Source organism: Crotalus tigris, unplaced genomic scaffold (assembly GCF_016545835.1).
Source record: "Crotalus tigris isolate CLP2741 ecotype Arizona unplaced genomic scaffold, ASM1654583v1 scf7180000017946.1269602, whole genome shotgun sequence".
Classification (NCBI taxonomy): domain Eukaryota; kingdom Metazoa; phylum Chordata; class Lepidosauria; order Squamata; family Viperidae; genus Crotalus; species Crotalus tigris.
The window spans coordinates 958220-981728 of record NW_024096738.1 but is presented as its reverse complement, the minus strand read 5'-3'; the positions used below and the strand labels follow the sequence as shown (position 1 = coordinate 981728).

General features: G+C 40.8%; 1 protein-coding gene across 2 annotated transcripts; it reads right to left on the bottom strand.

Annotated features, from left to right (window-relative positions):
* Nucleotides 1-773: 773 nt before the first annotated feature.
* On the bottom strand, nt 774-21523 carry APOBEC1 (apolipoprotein B mRNA editing enzyme catalytic subunit 1). Of its 2 annotated transcripts, none has more exons than XM_039345237.1 (4): nt 21401-21523; nt 20184-20579; nt 18860-18986; nt 774-1241 (listed from the first exon to the last, which is right to left on the bottom strand). In XM_039345237.1, coding segments are annotated over exons 1-4 (552 nt in total). In that variant the 5' UTR covers nt 21429-21523; the 3' UTR covers nt 774-1240. The 2 variants fall into 2 exon arrangements, with proteins under 2 accessions (XP_039201171.1, XP_039201170.1); XM_039345236.1 differs by lacking the exon at nt 774-1241 and adding an exon at nt 16014-16369.
* Between the last annotated feature and the right edge of the window lie 1986 nt (nt 21524-23509).

Here is a 23509-nt window from a genome sequence, read left to right as displayed (position 1 = left end):
TGTGTCATTATTTATTGACAAACTTGAACTACTTTGTTATAATCTATTGAAAAGAGAATTTCATCAGTTTCCTGAATTATCATCTATAAAAGATGATGTAACTCCAGAGGATATTGACAGATTCAGTAGCCTCCTCAACGAACTTAAATTGGACATGGAAAAACGATTTGAAGATATTTTGAAACTGAAGGTGTATGACTGGATGAAAAATCCTTTTACCGCAAATATTGAAGAGGCTGATACAACTTGCCAAGAACTGTTAGAAATTAGATATGATGAAGAAAGTAAACATAAATTCGATAGTGGTGGATATGAAAACCTATGGCAAGTAAAAAAATGCCTGTCTTATATCCAAATATGTGGAAAATGATATTCAGTTTATTGATACCTTTCCCTACCTCATATCTTGTGGAATCAGGCTTTAGTGCTGTTAATCATATTATGACCAAAGAAAGAAACCGCCTGAATATTTCTGAAAGAGGAGACCTTCGTTTGTTCCTTACAAAAATTGAGCCAGATATCCAGTATTTAGTTTCGCAGCATCAGCCTCAGGGATCTCATTAATAATTTAATTAATTAAATGTAATTTCATCAGACTTCATGCTTCTATGTATGCCAAATATAAATAAAAAGATAGATTTAACTACAGTTAAGTTGTTTTATAAAGATTTATTCTGCCAAACTTAGCAAAAGTACGACATAAAGTATTTGGTAAGTAATTATTATTATATGCTTTAACTTGCTGTTACTCTGCTTTACAAATTTTATAAAGTAAAGTTACTTCCCTACTTTATAAATCGCCATTACTGTGGAACCGGTGGGCGGTTGGAAATTTTTACTACTAACAGAGATACAAAAGTGGGCAGTAGGTATAAAAAGGTTGACTACCCCTGATCATGACAATCACTCAGATGTTTTGGCAAACTATTAAATGAATGCAAATGCATACTGAAAATCTGGGATGATGGCAGGTCATTAGTCATGGCTTTTTTCCCTTTTTGTACAGAGGAAGAATGAGGACAATGAAGACAAAGCAATGATTAAATGATGTTTTTGCATCTCTTATCAATAAAGCGAAGAATGGACACTTTTTGTTGACTTTTGACTTTTCTTGTTTCTGCCATGTTTTCCATGATTTCATGTTAGCAAAAATGAAGATGATTGCGAGTTGGATCCAAACTGTTTTGTGAGGAATCGGGGGATGGTGGAAACACTAGTGGTGTGGAAGTGATCTGAATGATCTGTAAAAAGAAAGGAGAATTGAGGAAAAAGCAAATTCTTTCTAAGAAATAATACAGGAAATCGTTCTGCTTAATCCTAATTAACAGGACTAACATCAACATCTGAAGAAGGCTTTGAAGTTCTCCTAGGAGAAGACAGATGTTAGGAAGAGGGCACTCTATCGAGTGCGTTACAGACATCATCGATTCTCCTTTCTGCATACCATATTAGGGAAAAAAATGGCTGATTTAAGATAAGAACAACTCTGAGTGGTGCTTGGTGCTCTCTCAGTTTGGTTGCTCTCTTGCAGACATCTCATTACCCAAACTATGTAACCTCATCAGTGCTTGTAAGGAGTAGTGTTTGTTCTCAGTTTATGTTCTAGTGCACGGGTGTCAATCTTGCCGCGTCACGTGACGTGTTGCAACATATTGCCACCACATGATGCAACTGGCCCGCGGGCTGGCAGTTTGACACCCCTGTTCTAGTGGCTTGCCCTGTCCATGTTGGGGGGAATGGTCATGGGGATTCTTTTGTTTGGCTGTTTACTGTTAGCTTGTTTGTAAGTTCTTTGGTTGTGGTATTATTTACTTCTTGATTGTTGGTCTGATGTTAATCTTGAAGTTAATCCTATGCTCAGATGGGTGCTGGTGGGGTGCTGGTGGGGGGGTGGTATTTTTGTTCCTTTTGTGGCTTATTGATTGTCTCTTTTGTACAGTATGTAGATATTGTTTATGTCTATATATCTATTAATGACTAATTTGTGTGCCAGGCTTCTAAAAAGTCTGTATTAAATTAAAGAGCATGTCTGAATGTTACTTGGTGTTCATAGATGCATTCTACCAGTCTTTTGCTTGTTTGTCCTACATAGAGGCTGTTGCAGTTATTACACTGTATGTTGTCGGATGACTCCTGTTTTTTCTTCTGAGGCTGCTGGGTCTTTCTGTTTATGTAGGATGTTTTGGAAGGCTTTAGTTGGCTTATGTGCTACCCTGATTCCATATGGTTGGTGGTTTCTGAGATGTTTTTGATGTATGGCAGTGTTATTCTTGTGTCAGAAGATATGATGAAAACTCTTTAACTTCACAATATATGGACAGACTTAACCATAGTTTTCAGTTTGGAAACTGTGACCATCTTTTGTTGTTGTTGTTAGTTGCAAAGTTGTGTCCAACCCATTGCGACCCCATGGACAACGTTCCTCCAGGCCTTCCTGTCCTCTATCATCTCCTGGAGTGCATTTAAGGTCACGCCTACTGCTTCAGTGACTCCATCCAGCCACTTCATTCTCTGTCATTCCCTTCTTCTATTGCCCTCAATCTTTCCCAGCATTAGGCCCTTCTCCAGTGAGTCCTTCCTTCTCATTAGGTGGCCAAAGTACTTGAGTTTCAACTTCAGGATCTGGCCTTCTAAAGAGCAATCAGGGTTGATCTCCTCTAGGACTGACCGGTTTGATCGCCTGGCAGTCCAGGGGACTCACAGAAGTCTTCTCCAGCACCATAGTTCAAAGGCCTCAATTCTTTGGCACTCAGCCTTTCTTATGGTCCAACTTTCACAGCCATACATTGCACCTGGGAAAACCATGGCCTTGACTATACGTACTTTTGTTGGCAGGGTGATGTCTCTGCTTTTTAGTATGCGGTCTAGATTTGCCATAGCTTTCCTCCCCAGGAGCAAGCGTCTTTTAATTTCTTGGCTGCAGTCCCCATCTGTGGTGATCTTGGAGCCCAGGAAGATAAAATCTGTCACTACCTCCATTTCTTCCCCATCTATTTGCCAGGAGAGGGCCGGATGCCATGATCTTGGTTTTCTTAATGTTGAGTTTCAAACCAACTTTTGCACTCTCCTTCTTCACCCGCATCAAGAGGCTCTTTGTTCCTCTTCACTTTCTGCCATTAGAGTGGTACCATCTGCATATCTTAGGTTGTTGATATTTCTCTTGGCAATCTTAATTCCAACTTTTGATTCATCTAGCCCTGCCTTTCTCATGATGTGCTCTGCACATAAGTTAAATAGGCAGGGTGACCAAGTCAAGTCCAAAAATGCTAGAGAATTTCCAGAAACCTTTCTCTTTCTCATTTATATTCTATTTCTTTGTTTGTGTGTATATGTATATGTATGTATCTGCAAATGAACAGTTTTGGCAATCTGCTGCTTCCTCCAGATTTACCCACAAGCATTTCAGGGAATGTCAACCAAATTCCTCCACTAAAATAATGTAGGAGATGACCAGACTGTGCCCGAGAGAGGAGTCAAGTATGTCATCAGTTTGGAGTCCTTTGCACCCACAAAAAATCTAAATCCAGCCTTTCTTGAATTCTGTTGACTCTTATCTATCAGCAATTTGCCTTGATCATTAGTAGTTCAGATTCTTGTTTAAAGATATCATGGAATAAACTTGTAGTCATTTGAACAACTCTGGTTCCTGATTTCTTATGCCTGACAAATAAAATACTAACAGTTAGGCACTCATTTTGAATTTAGCTTTTATTTCAAAGTAGCAACTTACTATTCATTCAGGATTGCATTAAGATATAGGAGATTGTGCCATATTGAGAACAAGAAATCCCGTGATATCAAATCAAATTTAGATCAGTTAGTTGTACATAGGTCAGTTTGGATTGATGTGCTTGATTCTTCCAGTTTGAAGCTATGATCATTTTTCTTAATAATGATGTTTATACTAGAACTTCAGCATGTTTGTTGGCAATATTTACCTAAGCATATAAAGCATGTATACAACAAAGGTTTGTATAATTTTAGGTATGTTGTTTGATTGCTAAAATGAAATAGTTGTTATTGTAGATGACACAAATGAAGAGTTGTACAGTATAAGTAACAAGATACAAAGTATGCATCAAACGTTCATGGGCATCTACGTATGTGACATCTCATGATCCTGCAAATCATGAATGGTGTACCTCTGTGATAACCATGATCCACATAATACCAGTTATTTTATGATACACCAGACATGTCAAACACAAGGCCCACTAGTGGATGGCCCATGGAAACAGTGAGGGAACAGCCCCCGCTGCCTTTTGCTGTACAGTTTTGTGGTTGCCATTTATGCTGAAAGAACCAGTGTTAGCTCCATGAGGCCGCTGGAAACAGCAAGGCACCATGTCGGCCCCGCCCCCTGCATGCTGGGAAGGTGCATGCACCATTGGAAGTGGCCAGCAAATGGCCCTGGCCTACTTCACATATCCCTGGGCTCTGTGGGAGGGGTTTTGACAGGCAGCGGGGCATCACAGCATCGAGAGGCTGCTGACATGAATCTTTACAATGCTGCCTAGCCCCCAGCCTGCCCAGTTTCAGCAGACAGCAAGGTGCAAAGCTGGTGAGCTTCGCAGCTCAACTTCTCCCCCAATGGAGATAGCTCATATGGTATTGTTATTACAAATATAGGGTACACTTAAGACTGACTCATAATGAATAGCTGACTAGTGACTAGTTTTAGGCCATTCTTGTTGCGCTTATCATGCCTTGAGCTACTTTTATCTGTTACATTAGGATGCCTCTCAAGAATCAAAATGAATACCACAAGGGCTCCAACTAAGATACCAAATGATATGGCAGCAGATGTTTATGCAAAGCATTGTGCAGTGAAAGGTTGACACAATATGAACTGAATTTCATAAAGAATATAAGTTGTTTCTGGACATAATTCTAATCCTTTGTCTATTTGCCACTAAGTACAAATGTGAGATTAGTTACATGTTTCTGTGCAAGTTATACTTGTAAGTTTTTTCTTCCTTCATCCAGACTACAAAACAAATTAGAGGGAAGAAGGGGATGCTTGTACTTATAAGACATTCAGATCCAAACCTTTAGCGCAGTACAATAAAACTGAAAAGTAGACATATAACAGAATAAAATTCCCTAAAATAGATTAATATAGATAACAGATAACAAAACTTCAGTTGCAGGTAGGACAGAATCCCTGCAGGGTTTGATGCTTCTTTCAAAAAGGGCATCAGCTGCACCAAAGTCCCATCCATGGCTGGCAGCAAAGTATGTTAGCATCAGTTGTGCTACCACCAGTAATGATCCCTTTTATTGCACAACAGAAATAAGGCTGGAAGCAATGCTGTCCTTACACAGCAATTTTGGGCTATGTCTTTGTTTCCCTTCCACCAAATAACACTTGCCGGTCATAACATGGGTGGTCAGATGAGTGTAGGTAGCTACCTAGATTGATTGATGGAGCCCCTATCAAGATATTAAACTAACAGGTTGCAAGTGTGATTTCACTCCTGTCACCTGCCAGTCAAGCTGCTTTCTGTACAGATTACAATTGCTCGTACATCCCAGAGAGTTTCCTACGATTTCAATTCCTTTAGAAACAGCACTGCAAATTAATTTCGGATTATGACAAGTATTCCTTGTTGGTAAGTAACTTAGTACAGTTATTGCTATTATTTTGTCAAAGTCTTAAGCAAGTGACTTTAATCATAATGCTAGATTCTGTCACAGCAGATCCTTCAACAGGTTATTGAATGCAGCTCATTCGAACATTAATAGAATATAGGAAACCATATCTCATTTAAGGTTTTGTTGGCAGGTTACTCATGGAAACAGTGCAGTTTAAGGATAGCTGTCAAACCTACGAAACTAATCTTTCTTCAGTCACAACTTTGGGGGGAGGGAAATGCATTCTTCTGTTCCAGATGGGAGCCAAGGTCAAATCGCTCCTAGAATTGCTGTTGCCTTGGTTTAACTTTTATTTTGTAACCTTTGGGGGGGGACAGTCTTGGTTTCAGATTTTTTTTTTTTTAACCAACAAGACAAAACAGAACAGCCATGTTCTACTTCTTACTAAGAAATACACTTTTGTTTCTGTCTGAAATACACCTTGTTCCATACTATATAATACTCTGTGTCTTCCTTTTCTTTTATGTTATTTGCTGACAGTCCAGGATTTTTCTTATTACTTCTTCTCTGATGGTATATTGTTCGTGCTGATATTATGTAGCCTCTTTGAGGAAAGCAAATGCTCATCTATGGTCTCATCTATCAGAACCATGATAATAGCTTCTCCTTAGATAAAAGTGTTCCAAGAAAGGTTAAAAAGCAAGCAAGGTGTAGAACCAGAAAAGCTGTGTAAGAGCTGGTTGTAAATGCATATACTGTGCTGGATGGAAGTGATCACTATAGCTGTCCAACTAACAGCTAGCTATCATCACTCTTGGGTGAAAAATAAAGAACTTAATTTCATGCAACTGCCTGCTGTTTCTTTGATGCCAGCTCAGAAAGGAACATGATAAGAAATGAAATTCCGACAGTTGGTGACCAGGAATTACACTAGGCAGGTTTATATAAAAACAGCTTTAATTTTACCTTGGAGGAGGAGGGAGCTCCTCTGTGCATGTTGCTGGCAAATAATCCAAAGTTAGCTGCCAATTTTGATGTTAATTACAACATACGTATGGTCTCATGAAGCAGTTATCAGATGAATGGAAATTAGATATCTATTGAGAAATGTATTTTACTTTTTGATCTAGTGCTAGTAATAAGCTGGCTATTGGAAGTTTTTAAATGAAACATAAACCCTGGTTTTATTGTGATCTGTTTCCTACCTTCCTTGATCTCTCCAGCAGCATTTTTTAAAATGTTTTGTTTCAATTAGCAATTTCTTAGGGCTTCTCACAACAATGGAATGGCCAGAAAACAAACACTGAAACTGGGCATGGCAACTACATTCTGGTTAATTCAGGCGTGTATTTGTTTATATTTCAGCCTATGTAGATGATCAGCAGCTTTTACAGCAGTGGTTCTCAACCTTTTTAATGCCACAACCCCCCAACCGGTCGTAAGTCGAGGACTACTCAACCGGTCGTAAGTCGAGGACTACTCAACTGGTGCAGCACCGTTTGCAGAATGGGACTTTTGGCGGGCTCAGCAGGGCAGAGACAGCCTGGACAATTCCTATTGGCTTTTGAAAGCCAATAGAATTAGACTCTATTCAAGAGAGTCTATTCTATTGGCTTTCAAAAGCCAATAGAATAAAAGGGAGTAGCACAGCTAAGGAAAAGGGGGGGAAAATGGCGGACTGCGTTGTTTGGCGACCCCCGTGAAATGGTCGTTCGACCCCAAATGGGGTCCTGACCCACAGGTTGAGAACCACTGTTTTACAGGAAGTTGTGTCTAAATTAATCTGTATTTCAGTTCCATTTCCCTGTGTCATGTACTTTGGAATGTGAGAGAACAGCCTTGACTTTCTATGGGACATCCATCCTATGTGTTAGCATATTCTCCCTTGGGCTTCGTGTCTGACGGTGAAGTGTTCCAATTGCTTCAGTTTCTTTTCATAGCACCTAAAATTAGAAGAGTTTGGGAGCATCATTTCAGATTAGCATATTTCATTAAAAGGCAGAAATTTCTTCTCACAAAAGCAAGAAGCAAGACTGCAAAGTTGAAAAACATCTTAGAAACAGACAACAGGAAACCACTTTGTAGAGAAAACCATGGCCATGTAATCCTCAGAAATCAAGTTTAACTTGAGGGAGGTTTTACATTTATCACTCCTGAGAGGAAGCAGAGAAGGAGATGAGGTCTCTTCCCTTGGTCTAGAAAACTTTACCAAATGAGGAGTCTTATTTACTGCATATTACCCAGTCTATTTGGTTGAATTGTTTTGCTACTGGCTTTCTAGAAAGTGAATGCAGTTCTGAAAGAAAGCATGTGAAGTTTATAGCAATTTCCTCTTCAAAGCTGACTCCTACAGAGGCTGCAATCCCGACAGAAGAGAACTTATTGGAAGAGCACTCATAATAGACAGCTGTCCCTCCACCTGCTGCTGGAAGGCCTGTTGTATGGCACACCATACTAGGACAGAAGAGCAGTGGAGTCCTTCACTGCTGAGGATGAATGTAGTGGACCTCTCAGTAGGTCGAAGGGCAAAAGGTGGGGTTATTCTTGCTCCGTTGCTTCTAAATCACAGCTAAAAAAAACCCCCCAAGCAAACATAGATTCTTTGCAGTTCAGCTAATTAGGTTGGAGACAGCGTTTCTTAGAAAATTACTTGATAGTTACTTCTACACCAGTATTTTCACTTCTGTTCCCATCTGACTTCTTCCCTCCCTCACTCCAGAACAGCTTGCAACCATTCTCCAGTAGTGGTGGAAACTGAGCCTGCGTCAGGAAAGTTTGCTCCAGTGAAGAAGCCAGGAGGCCATGAGTTCTAGTCCTGCGTTAGGCATGAAAGCCAGCTGGGTCACCCTGGGCCTGTCACTCTCCCTCAACCTCACAAAATTGTCATTGTGGGGAAAATAGGAGGAAGGAGTATTGTGCATGTTCACCACCTTGAGTAATTTATAAAAATAATCATAGAAAAAATACAGATTTCAATGGATAAGCTTTTAGAAGACAATGAAGAAAACTTTAAAGATATCTTTTGTAGTCTAGAGGTATGGAAGACAACCTGTAGAGTCTCAAAGTATGGAAGACAACAAACAGTTGAGATCTTGATGCCAAAGATGGAAATACCACACTAATTAAAAAAAAGAGATCTGAAACAGCTTATGCAACAACAAATTCTGGATGATGATTATTTATGGGATTTTCAAAGTAGGCTGGTGAAAGCTTTGAAGTACTCCTTTTAAATGCCAAACTTTAATAAAAGATCAAATCTAATGATGCCATTGAAATTTTAAAGTCTAGATTGTGAGCAAACAGAAGGAATATAAAGTTTGATTATTTGACCAGGGATAAAATTTGATAGTTTTTTTAATGCATATTTTGCTGAACTTGAAAAGATCAGGATTTCTGGACTGCTTAGAGTTAAAAAAAAATAGGCTACAAGGAAAAGATCTTTTATTTGTAACTTTAAAAGAAGATAAATAGTGTATTAGCTTATGCTTGGTGTGAAGTTTGATAAGTTTATAAGTTATTATTTGTTGCTCTTTTTTGCACTTCTGAACTTTTTTCTAGTTAGTTTGCATTAGTTTTTACTGTTTATTAGAAACTTTAATAAAATACTACTTTTTTTTAAAGAGCTGTCTTCTTTACATGGCAGCCCTCTTACAGAGCAGTTTGCCCACATATAGAACTGGTTCCAACTTTTCCACAAAGAAAAAAAACACCTTTGCTCTGGGAGAGGTCAATTGGGAGCTTAAACAGTGTGATCTGCTCATCTTGTTATTTTGTATATTGTTTGCTATCATTTGGTTGTTTTTATTCCGTGGGTTTTTCTATATATGCCGCTCTATGTCAGGGATATTAAGTGGCATAGAATTGTTGGAATGGAATAGAATAAGGGGGAAAACTGAGAAATTCTGAGGTCAACCTGCAACACCAGAGAACTGTTTCCAAGTAAGCCCTTTTGTCAGAACCACCAGCTTCAGCTTCACATTTTTACTTCCAGCATTCTGGTTATTCAGTGTCAGGGAAGGGCTGGGGGGGGGGAAACAAATGGCCAATTTTCTGTATACTTTTATGATGGGAAATTGAGAGGGGGGGAATTGACAGATGAGGAAGAACAGAGTAGCTTGGAATCTGATTTGTGCTGGCATCCTCAAAGCCATTTGTCCTGAGTGTGGAATTTCACCAGCCCAAACACCACAGAGTTTTTCATAACATGATGCCAATGTTGGATTGGCTATGCTATGGACCATGGGGGTAGGGCTAGGGGAAACCAGGAATTTAATTCTGTATTAACATACAGGAATTTTAGATTCCACTTGACTCTACTGCAACCAGCATTCCTTAGTAAAAATGCCTTTTCACTTCAAATGGAATCAAGATTTTTACTTCCCTAAGGGATCAGACTGGGACATTAAACAGAATCTGCAATTTTGGTCAACCCGGAAAGGACATCACTTCTACCATGGGGACTGTGCATGCAATGTTGGCTCAAGGGAGTAATCAGGAGGAGATCAAATGCTGGGAGGAATGTTTGTCCAGGCCCCCACCTGGATGGATCTCTCCTAATGGATGAGAGACGCAGAGAACTATGGCGACTCTCCAAGGATCGGGTTATCAACCTCCGACTGAAAAGCCCAAATAAGAAAAACACCAGAGTCATTAAGTCCTCTAATTTAATCATTTATTGAGCAGAATCAAACCAGTAGGATCAAAGGGAAGCTAGCTCTAAGGAAATGGCGGGAAGTGGTTAATTAAAAGAATGAAACTTTTCCCACCCTTCTCTGACAGTACAGGTCACATTGTCCAATACATCTTCTAGTAATTATTATGTCAACAGACTTTAGTTGTGCAAATACGATTCTTCAGCAGCTTAGAGTCTCACACTGAAAAAGGACACCTGTAGATTCAAAGCTCTCTTCCCTTCCTCCCCCCTCTGTTGGCAAGTTAGAAGCAAGTTGCGGTCCTAAAGGCCGTAGGGTTTGTAGCTTGACACAGGTGGTCCTTAGCTGTTGGAAGGAAGCAGGGCTGGGAAGAGGAGCCCTTGGGGGTAACCTTCACTTGGGGAAGCCATGACAGCTGCTGGCAGGAACAGAGGATGGTATTGGAAGAACTGGAGGAGGAGGAGGAAGGAGAGATGGGTGGAAAGCAGGGCCAAGCTAACTGGCTGATGGAGCAAGCCATCAAATTTATGCAGGGAGCTTTTGAGAACATCAAGGCATGCGAAGCTCTCAACTGAGCCTCTCTGCCAGATAATCAACTATGCCTGACCTCAGCAATCAATGGGGTGATGATGTCCACTGTGGCAGGCAATGCAAGAGTCAGACCTGCAGTTGCAGCAGCTGCTGCAGCCCCAACACCTGGAGGAATGTGGGGCCCTTGTGGGGATTGCATCAATGAAGAGAAGGAGCTGCAAGACCCCATTGCTGGGCGTGAAATTTGACAGAGACCCCAAGCAACTGGAGTTCTTCCTATCACAGGTTTGGACCTACATGCAGGAGTACAGTCCCAAAATAGCTACAGAGGGTGGCAAGGTGAGATCTGTCACCATAGCCCTGGAAGGGGCTGCCATGAGATGGATTGTCATAATTGTCATAATGACAACACACCAGAGCTGAGAAATTTCAACAGCTTCATGGCCACATTCCACTTCAAGGGCCCGCTTGCTGACTGAAAAGCCAGATACTGTATAAGACCATCAACCAGGGCTAGAAGAGTGTAGCAGAGTATGCCCAGGAGTTCCGTGACCTAGCCTGCTAGCTGAATGATTGGCCATAAGACAGTGATGGCGAGCTTTTTAGAGACCCAAACTGCAACCCAAAACACACTTATTTATCACCGGGTGCTGGGTGGGCATGGTCCACTGGGTGGGCATGGCTGTGGTGGTCATGGCAGATGGGGTGGGAGTGACCTGGATGGGTATGGCCACTTCAATGCTGCTCATGGGGGGGACACCTGTGGGGGCCGGGCAGGGTTGAGGGAGGTCCAGGAAGTCTCTGGTGGGTGGGGCGGTGGGCAGGAGGCTCATCCTGTGGAGTGAGGTGAGACAAGACAAGGGTCAGGGCGGGGGTGCCATTGCCGTGGGGCAAGGTGAGGCAAGGCAGGGGCTGGGGTGGCTGCTGTCTGACACCATCGGCCCCCACATACAGAGGCCAGCGAGCGCATGGCAGCCGACAGTGTCCATCAGCAGCTACAGCCTGCCAGCCACCTGACCGGCACACTCTGGGGCTCCACAGCCCACTGCGAATATCAGGCCAGCCCTCCAGCAGCAGGCGGAACAGGGCAGGGAGGAGGCACATGATGCAGACCGCCAGACGCACCTACTCCATCCCATCTGTTTTTGCTTGTGGTTGGAGAGGAGGTCGCTGCTGGTCATCTCCTTGGTCCCCTTGCAGATCTTGCCCTTGGCCCGTGCATGAAGCCTATTCCCCTCACACACCCGATGCACCTTAGCCCCACCTCGAGCCACCAGCAGCAGCTTGTGCAGGTACATTATCCTGCTGCCGCCACCTGGAGCACCTGGCCCACCCAGCACAAAGGAGGTGAAACGGCCAGCTAGCAAGCTCGAGTAGAGGTGGTAGAGCATGCCCATGCCCAGCAAGCCAAAAGTCACCCCGATGAAAGCAAAACAGCTGATCTGGGTGAGACTACTTTCCTTATCTATACAAGCCAAAAATACCGGTTCCAGAAAAAGCTCCCAAAAGCAAGAAATATGCAAGCTTTAGGGAGGGGGGATTTTTTTTCTCTACCCCTCTCTCCTGAACTATAAGCAGAGGTTTAAGCTTTGGGGGAAAATAAAACTGACTTATAATAACATTGTGAAGACAATTGAGGGATAGAAGAAGGAAATTTGGGGAAACTTTTGCATTTATAAATCTTTTTTTTTTTATTCCTTGTTTGGAAACCATTGGATTTTAACTTTCTAAACTTTTTAAAGTTTAGTGGGAATGGACATCTAATGACATCTAGTGGCAAAACTAAGAATTACGTTTAACCTTGCATTTTTAACCTTATCAAGCTGTTTTGACTGGAGCCCTAAAACCTGGCTAGATGCCCAGACACAGCTTATACTTTAAACTTTTTAATGTCCTTGGAATCTATAGTCCTGGAAATTGTGGATGGAAAAGAGAAGAATCTTTTTGGATTGCCCTTTTCTACAGCAGGGCTTTTCAACCTTTTCACCCATCATACCACTTTTAGGATATGGCAACATCCGGGTACCACCAGTCGCCTAGCAAGGTGTCAAAAGCTTGATGACCAAAAACAAAAAACAAAACAGAAAAAAGTGATAAAGTACAGGTAGTCCTCGACTTACAACAGTTCGTTTAGTGACTGTTCGAAGTTTCAATGGCACTGAAAAAAGTTTCCCCCAAGCCACAACCGAGGAAGACACCTGCCTGCCTGGCTGTGCTCTTCCTCCTGTCCGAGGTTTTCATTGTTGTGAGCATTTATGTTGAGGATTGGCAGTGGGGGTAGGGTGAGGGGGTGTTTGGTTTTTATTACCTCCATCTGCTGGGTGGTTGCAGCAGGGTTTGGTCACTTCACATGACCCTGGGACAGTGTGACCATCATAAATATGAATCAGTTGCCAAGCATCTGAATGCAAATTTCCAGCTGATTGGCAGCCAGCCTCCTGGGTGGGGGAAGCAGATGTCGCAGCTCCTCGGTTGTTACGACAGTACCACCGCATGTATCCTCATAAGCCGGGGGGGGGGGAGCTGACTGTATCAGTCTTCACAGTATGTACCTAATTATATATCTTTCCTTGCTTTCCAGGAGGAACCCTGGTAGAGGGGCCGCCTGTCAAGCCCTCCAGGCTTGACATGAACAAGTGAGGGGAGAGCGAGGATGGTGCGCAGGGTGAGGAATGTCGGAAGCAGTCCACCCATCGGCAGCCAGCCAGAGCCTTCAGATGACGATCAGCTGGTGTGCAGCCACATGCCAGCTGTCTCCGGTGGCGTTTCCCGGATCACCGAACATCTGATGGGTCGCCGGGTCGCTGGGTGGTCGGGGAGCTGTCTTCGGAACCGCGCCTGCTTGCTGACGAGTCTCTGGAAAGCTGATGCCTATGGACTTGGGGATTTTTTTCCAGGAAATTAAATGTAAAATAGAAAAGAGAAGATCAAATTCCTCATCCAGTTTCAAGCAGGCTGTTCACAGGTGTGCTAGTTAGTGCTTTTGGACTTCGGTTGCAAGTAGCTTGGGCTGATCGATGCAATATGGCCAGCCTTTCTCCTGTCGGGTTAGAAGGCTTTCCCAAGTCAAACAAACAGCCGCCGTCATTCCAGAATCGCTGGAGCACCCTTCTTTCTCTCCTGGGCGACTTAGACCCATTTAGGATCCCCTGGCAGGGCAAAATTAGCCATGGGGTGCGGAGAATCTGCAAGCCCGCGCCCAGTCGCTACCATGCAAAGCCGGAAGTCCCAGCTGTCCAATCTTGAAAACCTCTAATGATGAAGCACCCACAACTTCTGCAGGTAAATTCTCACTGACAGGAAATTTCTCCTTAGTTCTAGGTTGGATTTCTCTTTGATAATTTTCCACCCATTACTTCTTGTCCTGTCCTCAAGTGCTTTGGAGAATAAGTTGACTCCCTTTTCCCTGTGACAGGCCCTCATGTACTGGAAGACTGCTATCATATCATCTCTAGTCATTCTCTTTGTTAGATTAGACATATCTAGTTTCCTCATTCAGCATATGATTTAGTCTCCAGACTTCTTATATCATCTTTATTGCTGTTCTCTGCACTCTTTCTAGGTTCTCAACATTTTTTGTATCATGGCGACCAACATTGTATGCAATATTCCAAGTGTGGTTTCACCGGTGCAATATAACACGGTATTATCACTTCCTGTAAGTTGGAAACTCTCACTCTGTTGATGCAATTTAGGACTGAATTAGGTTTTTTGGGGGGGCAACTGCAGCACACTGCTGGCTCATATTTAAGTGGTGGCCTATTAGGACACCTAGATCCCACTGTTGAGCAAGATACAACCTATTCTTATATCTGTGCATTTGGTTTTTCTTGTCTATGTGTAGGACCTTACTTTGTCCACTAGGACACCTAGATCCATCTCACAGTTACTGCTGTTGAGACACATATACCGTAACTTATTCTATACCTGTGTATGCCTAAATGTAAGAACTTATTTTTCTCATTACTGAATTGCATTTTGTTGGATAGGACCCAATGTTCAAGTCTGTCAAACTCCTTCTGGATCTTGAGCCTATCTTCTATAAAGTATTTGGTAAATAATTATTATTATATGCTTTAACTTGCTGTGGGAAAACATCTAAGTACAAGTCTCCATTCATCATTAACTATAATAATTCGAGCCATAAACAAGATCAAATCCAATGCAAAAAATGATAGAATGTTTTGACAGCTTTGCCAGGACAATAATGAAGATTTTATTACGTTACTTTTGCACACACAGAAGTTCGGTGGCTGTCGAAGGGTACATCTTTGGCTCGTTTTGTAGCATTATATGATTGTGTCATACAATTTTTTGAAAGTAATAATGAGACCAATCTGTGTGAACAGTTAAAAACAGTAAAGAATGATGCCTTTTATTTGGCAGATATTTTCAAGAGATTTCATGATGTCAATTTGCACCTTCAAGGAGCTAATAAAACTCTTATAGGTTGCCAAAGTATTGTGTCATTATTTATTGACAAACTTGAACTACTTTGTTATAATCTATTGAAGAGAGAATTTCATCAGTTTCCTGAATTATCATCTATAAAAGATGATGTAACTCCAGAGGATATTGACAGATTCAGTAGCCTCCTCAACGAACTTAAATTGGACATGGAAAAACGATTTGAAGATATTTTGAAAATGAAGGTGTATGACTGGATGAAAAATCCTTTTACCGCAAATATTGAAGAGGCTGATACAACTTGCCAAGAAGAACTGTTAGAAATTAGATATGATGAAGAAAGTAAACATAAATTTGATAGTGGTGGATATGAAAACCTATGGCAAGTAAAAAAATGCCTGTCTTATATCCAAATATGTGGAAAATGATATTCAGTTTATTGATACCTTTCCCTACCTCATATCTTGTGGAATCAGGCTTTAATGCTGTTAATCATATTATGACCAAAGAAAGAAACGCCTGAATATTTCCGAAAGAGGAGACCTTTGTTTGTTCCTTACAAAAATTGAGCCAGATATCCAGTATTTAGTTTCGCAGCATCAGCCTCAGGGATCTCATTAATAATTTAATTAATTAAATGTAATTTCATCAGACTTCATGCTTCTATGTATGCAAAGTATAAATAAAAAGATAGATTTAACTACAGTAAGTTGTTTTATAAAGATTTATTCTGCCAAACCTAACAAAAGTACGACATAAAGTATTTGGTAAGTAATTATTATTATATGCTTTAACTTGCTGTTACTCTGCTTTATAAATTTTATAAAGTAAAGTTACTTCCCTACTTTATAAATCGCCATTACTGTGGAACCGGTGGGCGGTTGGAAATTTTTACTACTAACAGAGATACAAAAGTGGGCAGTAGATATAAAAAGGTTGACTACCCCTGATCATGACAATCACTCAGATGTTTTGGCAAACTATTAAATGATGTTTTTGCATCTCTTATCAATAAAGCGAAGAATGGACACTTTTTGTTGACTTTTGACTTTTGTTGTTTCTGCCATGTTTTCCATGATTTCATGTTAGCAAAAATGAAGATGATTGCGAGTTGGATCCAAACTGTTTTGTGAGGAATCGGGGGATGGTGGAAACACTGATGGTGTGGAGGTGATCTGAATGATCTGTAAAAAGAAAGGAGAATTGAGGAAAAAGCAAATTCTTTCTAAGAAATAATACAGGAAATCGTTCTGCTTAATCCTAATTAACAGGACTAACATCAACATCTGAAGAAGGCTTTGAAGTTCTCCTAGGAGAAGACAGATGTTAGGAAGAGGGCACTCTATCGAGTGTGTTACAGACATCATCGATTCTCCTTCCTGCATTCCATATTAGGAAAAAAATGACTGATTTAAGATAAGAACAACTCTGAGTGGTGCTTGGTGCTCTCTCACCTTGGTTGCTCTCTTGCAGACATCTCATTACCCAAACTATGTAACCTCATCAGTGCTTGTAAGGAGTAGCGTTTGTTCTCAGTTTATGTTCTAGTGCACGGGTGTCAATCTTGCCGCGTCACGTGACGTGTTGCAACATATTGCCACCACATGATGCAACTGGCCCGCGGGCTGGCAGTTTGACACCCCTGTTCTAGTGGCTTGCCCTGTCCATGTTGGGGGGAATGGTCATGGGGATTCTTTTGTTTGGCTGTTTACTGTTAGCTTGTTTGTAAGTTCTTTGGTTATGGTATTGTTTACTTCTTGATTGTTGGTCTGATGTTAATCTTGAAGTTAATCCTATGCTCAGATGGGTGCTGGTGGGGTGCTGGTGGGGGGGTGGTATTTTTGTTCCTTTTGTGGCTTATTGATTGTCTCTTTTGTACAGTATGTAGATATTGTTTATGTCTATATATCTATTAATGACTAATTTGTGTGCCAGGCTTCTAAAAAGTCTGTATTAAATTAAAGAGCATGTCTGAATGTTACTTGGTGTTCATAGATGCATTCTACCAGTCTTTTGCTTGTTTGTCCTACATAGAGGCTGTTGCAGTTATTACACTGTATGTTGTCGGATGACTCCTGTTTTTTCTTCTGAGGCTGCTGGGTCTTTCTGTTTATGTAGGATGTTTTGGAAGGCTTTAGTTGGCTTATGTGCTACCCTGATTCCATATGGTTGGTGGTTTCTGAGATGTTTTTGATGTATGGCAGTGTTATTCTTGTGTCAGAAGATATGATGAAAACTCTTTAACTTCACAATATATGGACAGACTTAACCATAGTTTTCAGTTTGGAAACTGTGACCATCTTTTGTTGTTGTTGTTGTTAGTTGCGAAGTTGTGTCCAACCATTGCGACCCCATGGACAACGTTCCTCCAGGCCTTCCTGTCCTCTACCATCTCCTGGAGTCCATTTAAGGTCACGCCTACTGCTTCAGTGACTCCATCCAGCCACCTCATTCTCTGTCATTCCTTTCTTCTATTGCCCTCAATCTTTCCCAGCATTAGGCCCTTCTCCAGTGAGTTCTTCCTTCTCATTAGGTGGCCAAAGTACTTGAGTTTCAACTTCAGGATCTGGCCTTCTAAAGAGCAATCAGGGTTGATCTCCTCTAGGACTGACCGGTTTGATTGCCTGGCAGTCCAGGGGACTCACAGGAGTCTTCTCCAGCACCATAGTTCAAAGGCCTCAATTCTTTTGCGCTCAGCCTTTCTTATGGTCCAACTTTCACAGCCATACATTGCACCTGGGAAAACCATGGCCTTGACTATACGTACTTTTGTTGGCAGGGTGATGTCTCTGCTTTTTAGTATGTGGTCTGGATTTGCCATAGCTTTCCTCCCCAGGAGCAAGCGTCTTTTAATTTCTTGGCTGCAGTCCCCATCTGTGGTGATCTTGGAGCCCAGGAAGATAAAATCTGTCACTACCTCCATTTCTTCCCCATCTATTTGCCAGGAGAGGGCCGGATGCCATGATCTTGGTTTTCTTAATGTTGAGTTTCAAACCAACTTTTGCACTCTCCTTCTTCACCCGCATCAAGAGGCTCTTTGTTCCTCTTCACTTTCTGCCATTAGAGTGGTACCATCTGCATATCTTAGGTTGTTGATATTTCTCTTGGCAATCTTAATTCCAACTTTTGATTCATCTAGCCCTGCCTTTCTCATGATGTGCTCTGCACATAAGTTAAATAGGCAGGGTGACCAAGTCAAGTCCAAAAATGCTAGAGAATTTCCAGAAACCTTTCTCTTTCTCATTTATATTCTATTTCTTTGTTTGCGTGTATATGTATATGTATGTATCTGCAAATGAACAGTTTTGGCAATCTGCTGCTTCCTCCAGATTTACCCACAAGCATTTCAGGGAATGTCAACCAAATTCCTCCACTAAAATAATGTAGGAGATGACCAGGCTGTGCCCGAGAGAGGAGTCAAGTATGTCATCAGTTTGGAGTCCTTTGCACCCACAAAAAATCTAAATCCAGCCTTTCTTGAATTCTGTTGACTCTTATCTACCAGCAATTTGCCTTGATCATTAGTAGTTCAGATTCTTGTTTAAAGATATCATGGAATAAACTTGTAGTCATTTGAACAACTCTGGTTCCTGATTTCTTATGCCTGACAAATAAAATACTAACAGTTAGGTACTCATTTTGAATTTAGCTTTTATTTCAAAGTAGCAACTTACTATTCATTCAGGATTGCATTAAGATATAGGAGATTGTGCCATATTGAGAACAAGAAATCCCATGATTTCAAATAGCAATTGTCCATTCTTCTTTGAGCAACAAATGTTCTCCCGCAATAATAATAATCTAAAAAATAAATATTTAGTTAATTGTACATAGGATAAAATTTCAGTTTGGATTCATGTGCTTGATTTCTGCTCTGGTCCGGTTATAAGAAGACTACTAAAACTATGATCATTATTTTTCTTAATAATGAGGTTTATACTAGAACTTCAGCATGTTTGTTGGCAAACCTTCCCACATTCATGCTATATTTACCTAAGCATATAAAGCATGTAGGTTGTTACAACAAAGGTTTGTATAATTTTAGGTGGCATGTTGTTTGATTGCTATAAATGAATGATAGTTTTTAGGAGATCTGTCAGTGATGACACAAATGAAGAGATACACAATAATTGAAACTATTAGTTCAGTAGTTAATTGTAACAAGTCATTAAAACACACTAATGTACAATACGGAAGTATGCATACAAACTTCTTTCTGTTGTTCATGGGCATCTACGTATGGGGTGCAAGTGACATCACATAAGTCATGATGTCATCCTGCAAATGACATGAATGGTGTACCTTATATCATTTCTGTGATTACAAGTTACATGATCCACATAATTTACCAGTTATTTTATGATACACCAGACATGTCAAACACAAGGCCCAGGGGCCGGATGCGGCCCGCAAAGTGGTTTCATGTGGCTCATCCTGGAAACAGTGAGGGAACAGCCCCCGCTGCCTTGGCCCTGACCCAGGCCAGCTGGGAGGGAGCCAATGTACAGTTTTGTGGTTGCCATTTATGCTGAAAGACATCCAGTCTTAGCTCCATGAGGCCGTCTGGAAACAGCAAGGAACCAGCCCCTGCCGTGTCGGCCCCGCCCCCTGGGTGCATGCTGGGAAGGTGTCACCCTTTGTGAGGAATGAAGAAATGCACCATCGCCTGGAAGTGGCCAGCAAATGGCCCTGGCCTACTTCACATATCCAGCTTGATGGGCTCTGTGGGAGGGGTTTTGACAGGCAGCGGGGCACTCTCCTCACAGCATCGAGAGGCTGAGCTGGGTGGCGTGAATCTGATGAGAAATGCAATGCTGCCTAGCCCCCAGCCTGCTCAGTTTCAGCAGGCAGCAAGGTGCAAAGCTGGTGAGCTTCACACCGCCCGGCTCAACTTCTCACCCATTGGAGATTTAGCTCATCCCAGGGAAATGGTGTTAAGTTATAGTACAAATATAGGGTACTTATGTAAATAAATTTGGGGTGATAATATTAACTTACCAGACTGACTCATAATGAATAGCTGGACTCCAGAAGTGACTAGTTTCCTGAGGCCATTCTTGTTGCGCTTATCATTAGGACTGAACAGTTGAGCTACTTTTATCTTCAAAGTTACATTAGGATGCTTCTTCAAGAATTCAATGATGAACTGGCTACAAATACCACAAGGGCTCCAACTAAGATACCAAATGATATGGCATCTTGTTGTATTCTGCTGCAGTATCTCTTCATGTTTATCCAAAGCATTGATTTCTGCATGTTGGGAAAAGCTATTGGTACACCAGTGCCTCCATATTTTGTGACTTCCCCACTGAATTTCATAAAGAATATAAGTTGTTTCTGGACGTCCTTTGGGTGCATAATTCTCCCAAAAATCCTTTGATTCTATTTGCCATCCTAAGTACAAATGTGAGATTGAAATTGTTACATGTTTCTGTTGCAAGTTGTACAAATAAAAATAAACTATACTGAAGGATGTCCAAAGTTTTTTCTTCCTTCTTTTAGATCCAGACTACAAAACTAGGGAAAGGGTTTAAAGTCTCGCCCTTTTCCTGTCCTTCTTTGTAGAGGGAAGATTTAGGGGATGCTTGCATTGCTTGCCCCTTATAAGACTCATTCAGATCCAAACCTTTAGCGCAGAAAACACTACAATAAAAATACATACTCCTATAATGATTAATAAAACTGAAAAGTAGACATATAACAGAATAAAATTCCCTAAAATAGATTAATATAGTAACAATAATTCAAATAACAGATAACAAATCACCGAAATTTGTAAACTTCAGTTGCAGGTAGGACAGAATCCCTGCAGGGTTTGACTTTCAAAAAGGGGTCAGCTGCACCAAAGTCCCATCCAGTCCTTGGCTGGCAGCAAAGTATGTCAGCATCAGTTGTGCTACCACCAGTAATGATCCCTTTTATTGCACAACAGAAATAAGGCTGGAAGCAATGCTGTCCTTACACAGCAATTTTGGGCTATGTCTTTGTTTCCCTTCCACCAAATAACACTTGCCGGTGAAAAGCAACCACCAATCCTCCTTAACATGGGTGGTCAGATGAGTGTAGGTAGCTACCTAGATTGATTGATGGAGCCCCTATCAAGATATTAAACTAACAGGTTGCAAGTGTGGAAAGATTTCACTCCTGTCACCTGCCAGTCAAGCTGCTTTAGAACACAGAGCCCTTAATGGATCTACAGAGGGGTTTTCTTTTACCTTTTCTTGCCGGCATCTGTGGCTCCATCCGCTCGTAACAACAATTCCCAGAGTAGTTTCTTTTATTGTGTATGCTGGTATATATGAAAGGAAACGATTTCAGTTTCTATTCCTCAGAATTAGAAACTGTTTCTCCAGCACTGCAAATTAATTTCGGATCACACCCACATATGACAAGTCAGAATTCCTTGTTGGTAAGTAACCTAGTACAGTGGTTGTTATTGCTATTATTTTGTCCACATGTAAAATATATTTATGTATTAAAAAAAAGTCTTAAGCTGATAGAAGTCTGTTGTCTGGTGACTTTAATCATAATGCTAGATTCTGTCACAGCCATTCCCAATCAGATCCTTCAACAGGTTCATTCTTATTATTGTATTAGAACATTATATAGAATATATTATTACAACATTTACACTTTTAATAATACTCTGAAACCATATCTCATTTAAAGTTTTGTTGGCAGGTTACTCATGGAAACAATATAAGTGCAGTTTAAGGATAGCTGTCAAACCTACGAAACTACTTTTGGCCATTTTTCTTCATTTTTTGGTTTGTCACAACTTTGGGGGGAGGGAAATGCATTCTTCTGTTCCAGACAAAACAATAACTTTCTTATGGGAACCAAGGTCAAATCGCTCAAGTGTTTGGTGGGCTAGAATTGCTGTTAGAGAGCCCGCCAAAGGTGTTAATTGGAGAATGTGATTTATTACATATTTAGTGGGTGGGGAGTTTAACTTTTATTTTGTAACCTTTTGGGGGGGGGGACTTGCAGTCTTGGTTTCACCTTTGTTCTTGCTGATATATTTTTTTTAACCAACAAGACAAAACAGAACAAAGCAAAACATAACACACATACACACACCATATATTCTCCTCCTTTTTTTTACAGCAATTACATAACAGTAATCTAACATTTACCTTTCCCCCTTATTCTTCTTTAGAATATTTGTCCTTATAGCCCCATTATTTCTTATTTACATTTTTCTTCCTTCATGTTCTACTTCTTACTAAGGATAATTCATATTATTCTTATTATACATTATTATACACATATTTTCACTTTTGACCGTTCCATATTTATTCTCCTCTATTATTTCTAGTCTCCAACCAGACATACACCTTGTTCCATACTATATAATACTCTGTGTCTTCCTTTTCTTTTATCTCTTTTGTTAATTTGTCCATCTCAGCACAGTCCAGGATTTTTCTTATTACTTCTTCCTCTGATGGTATATTGTTCTTGCTGATATTATGTAGCCATTAAAACTGTTCTTTGAGGAAAGCAAATGCTCATCTATGGTCTCATCTATCAGAACCATGATAATAGCTTCTCCTTAGATAAAAGTGTTCTAAGAAAGGTTAAAGGCCCAAGCAAGCAAATTTCTTGTATGGAATGATGCTGAGGTGTAGAACCAGAAAAGCTGTATAAGAGCTGATTGTAAATGCATATACTGTGCTGGATGGAAGTGATCACTATAGCTGTCCAACTAACAGCTAGCTATCATCACTCTTGGGTGAAAAATAAAGAACTTAATTTCATGCAACTGCCTGCTGTTTCTTTGATGCCAGCTCAGAAAGGAAGATGGTAAGGAATGAAATTCCGACAGTTGGTGACCAGGAATTACACTATGCAAGTTTATATAAAAACAGCTTTAATTTTATCTTGGAGGAGGAGGGAGCTCCTCTGTGCATGTTGCTGGCAAATAATCCAAAGTTAGCTGCCAATTTTGATGTTAATTACAACATACATATGGTCTCATGAAGCAGTTATCAGATGAATGGAAATTAAATATCTATTGAGAAATGTATTTTACTTTTTGATCTAGTGCTAGTAATAAGCTGGCTATTGGAAGTTTTTAAATGAAATATAAACCCTGGTTTTATTGTGTTCTGTTTCCTGCCTTCCTTGATCTCTCCAGCAGCATTTTTAAAAGTGTTTTGTTTCAATTAGCAATTTCCTAGGGCTTCTCACAACAATGGAATGGCCAGAAAACAAACACTGAAACTGGGCATGGCAACTACATTCTGGTTAATTCAGGCGTGTATTTGTTTATATTTCAGCCTATGTAGATGATCAGCAGCTTTTACAGCAGTGGTTCTCAACCT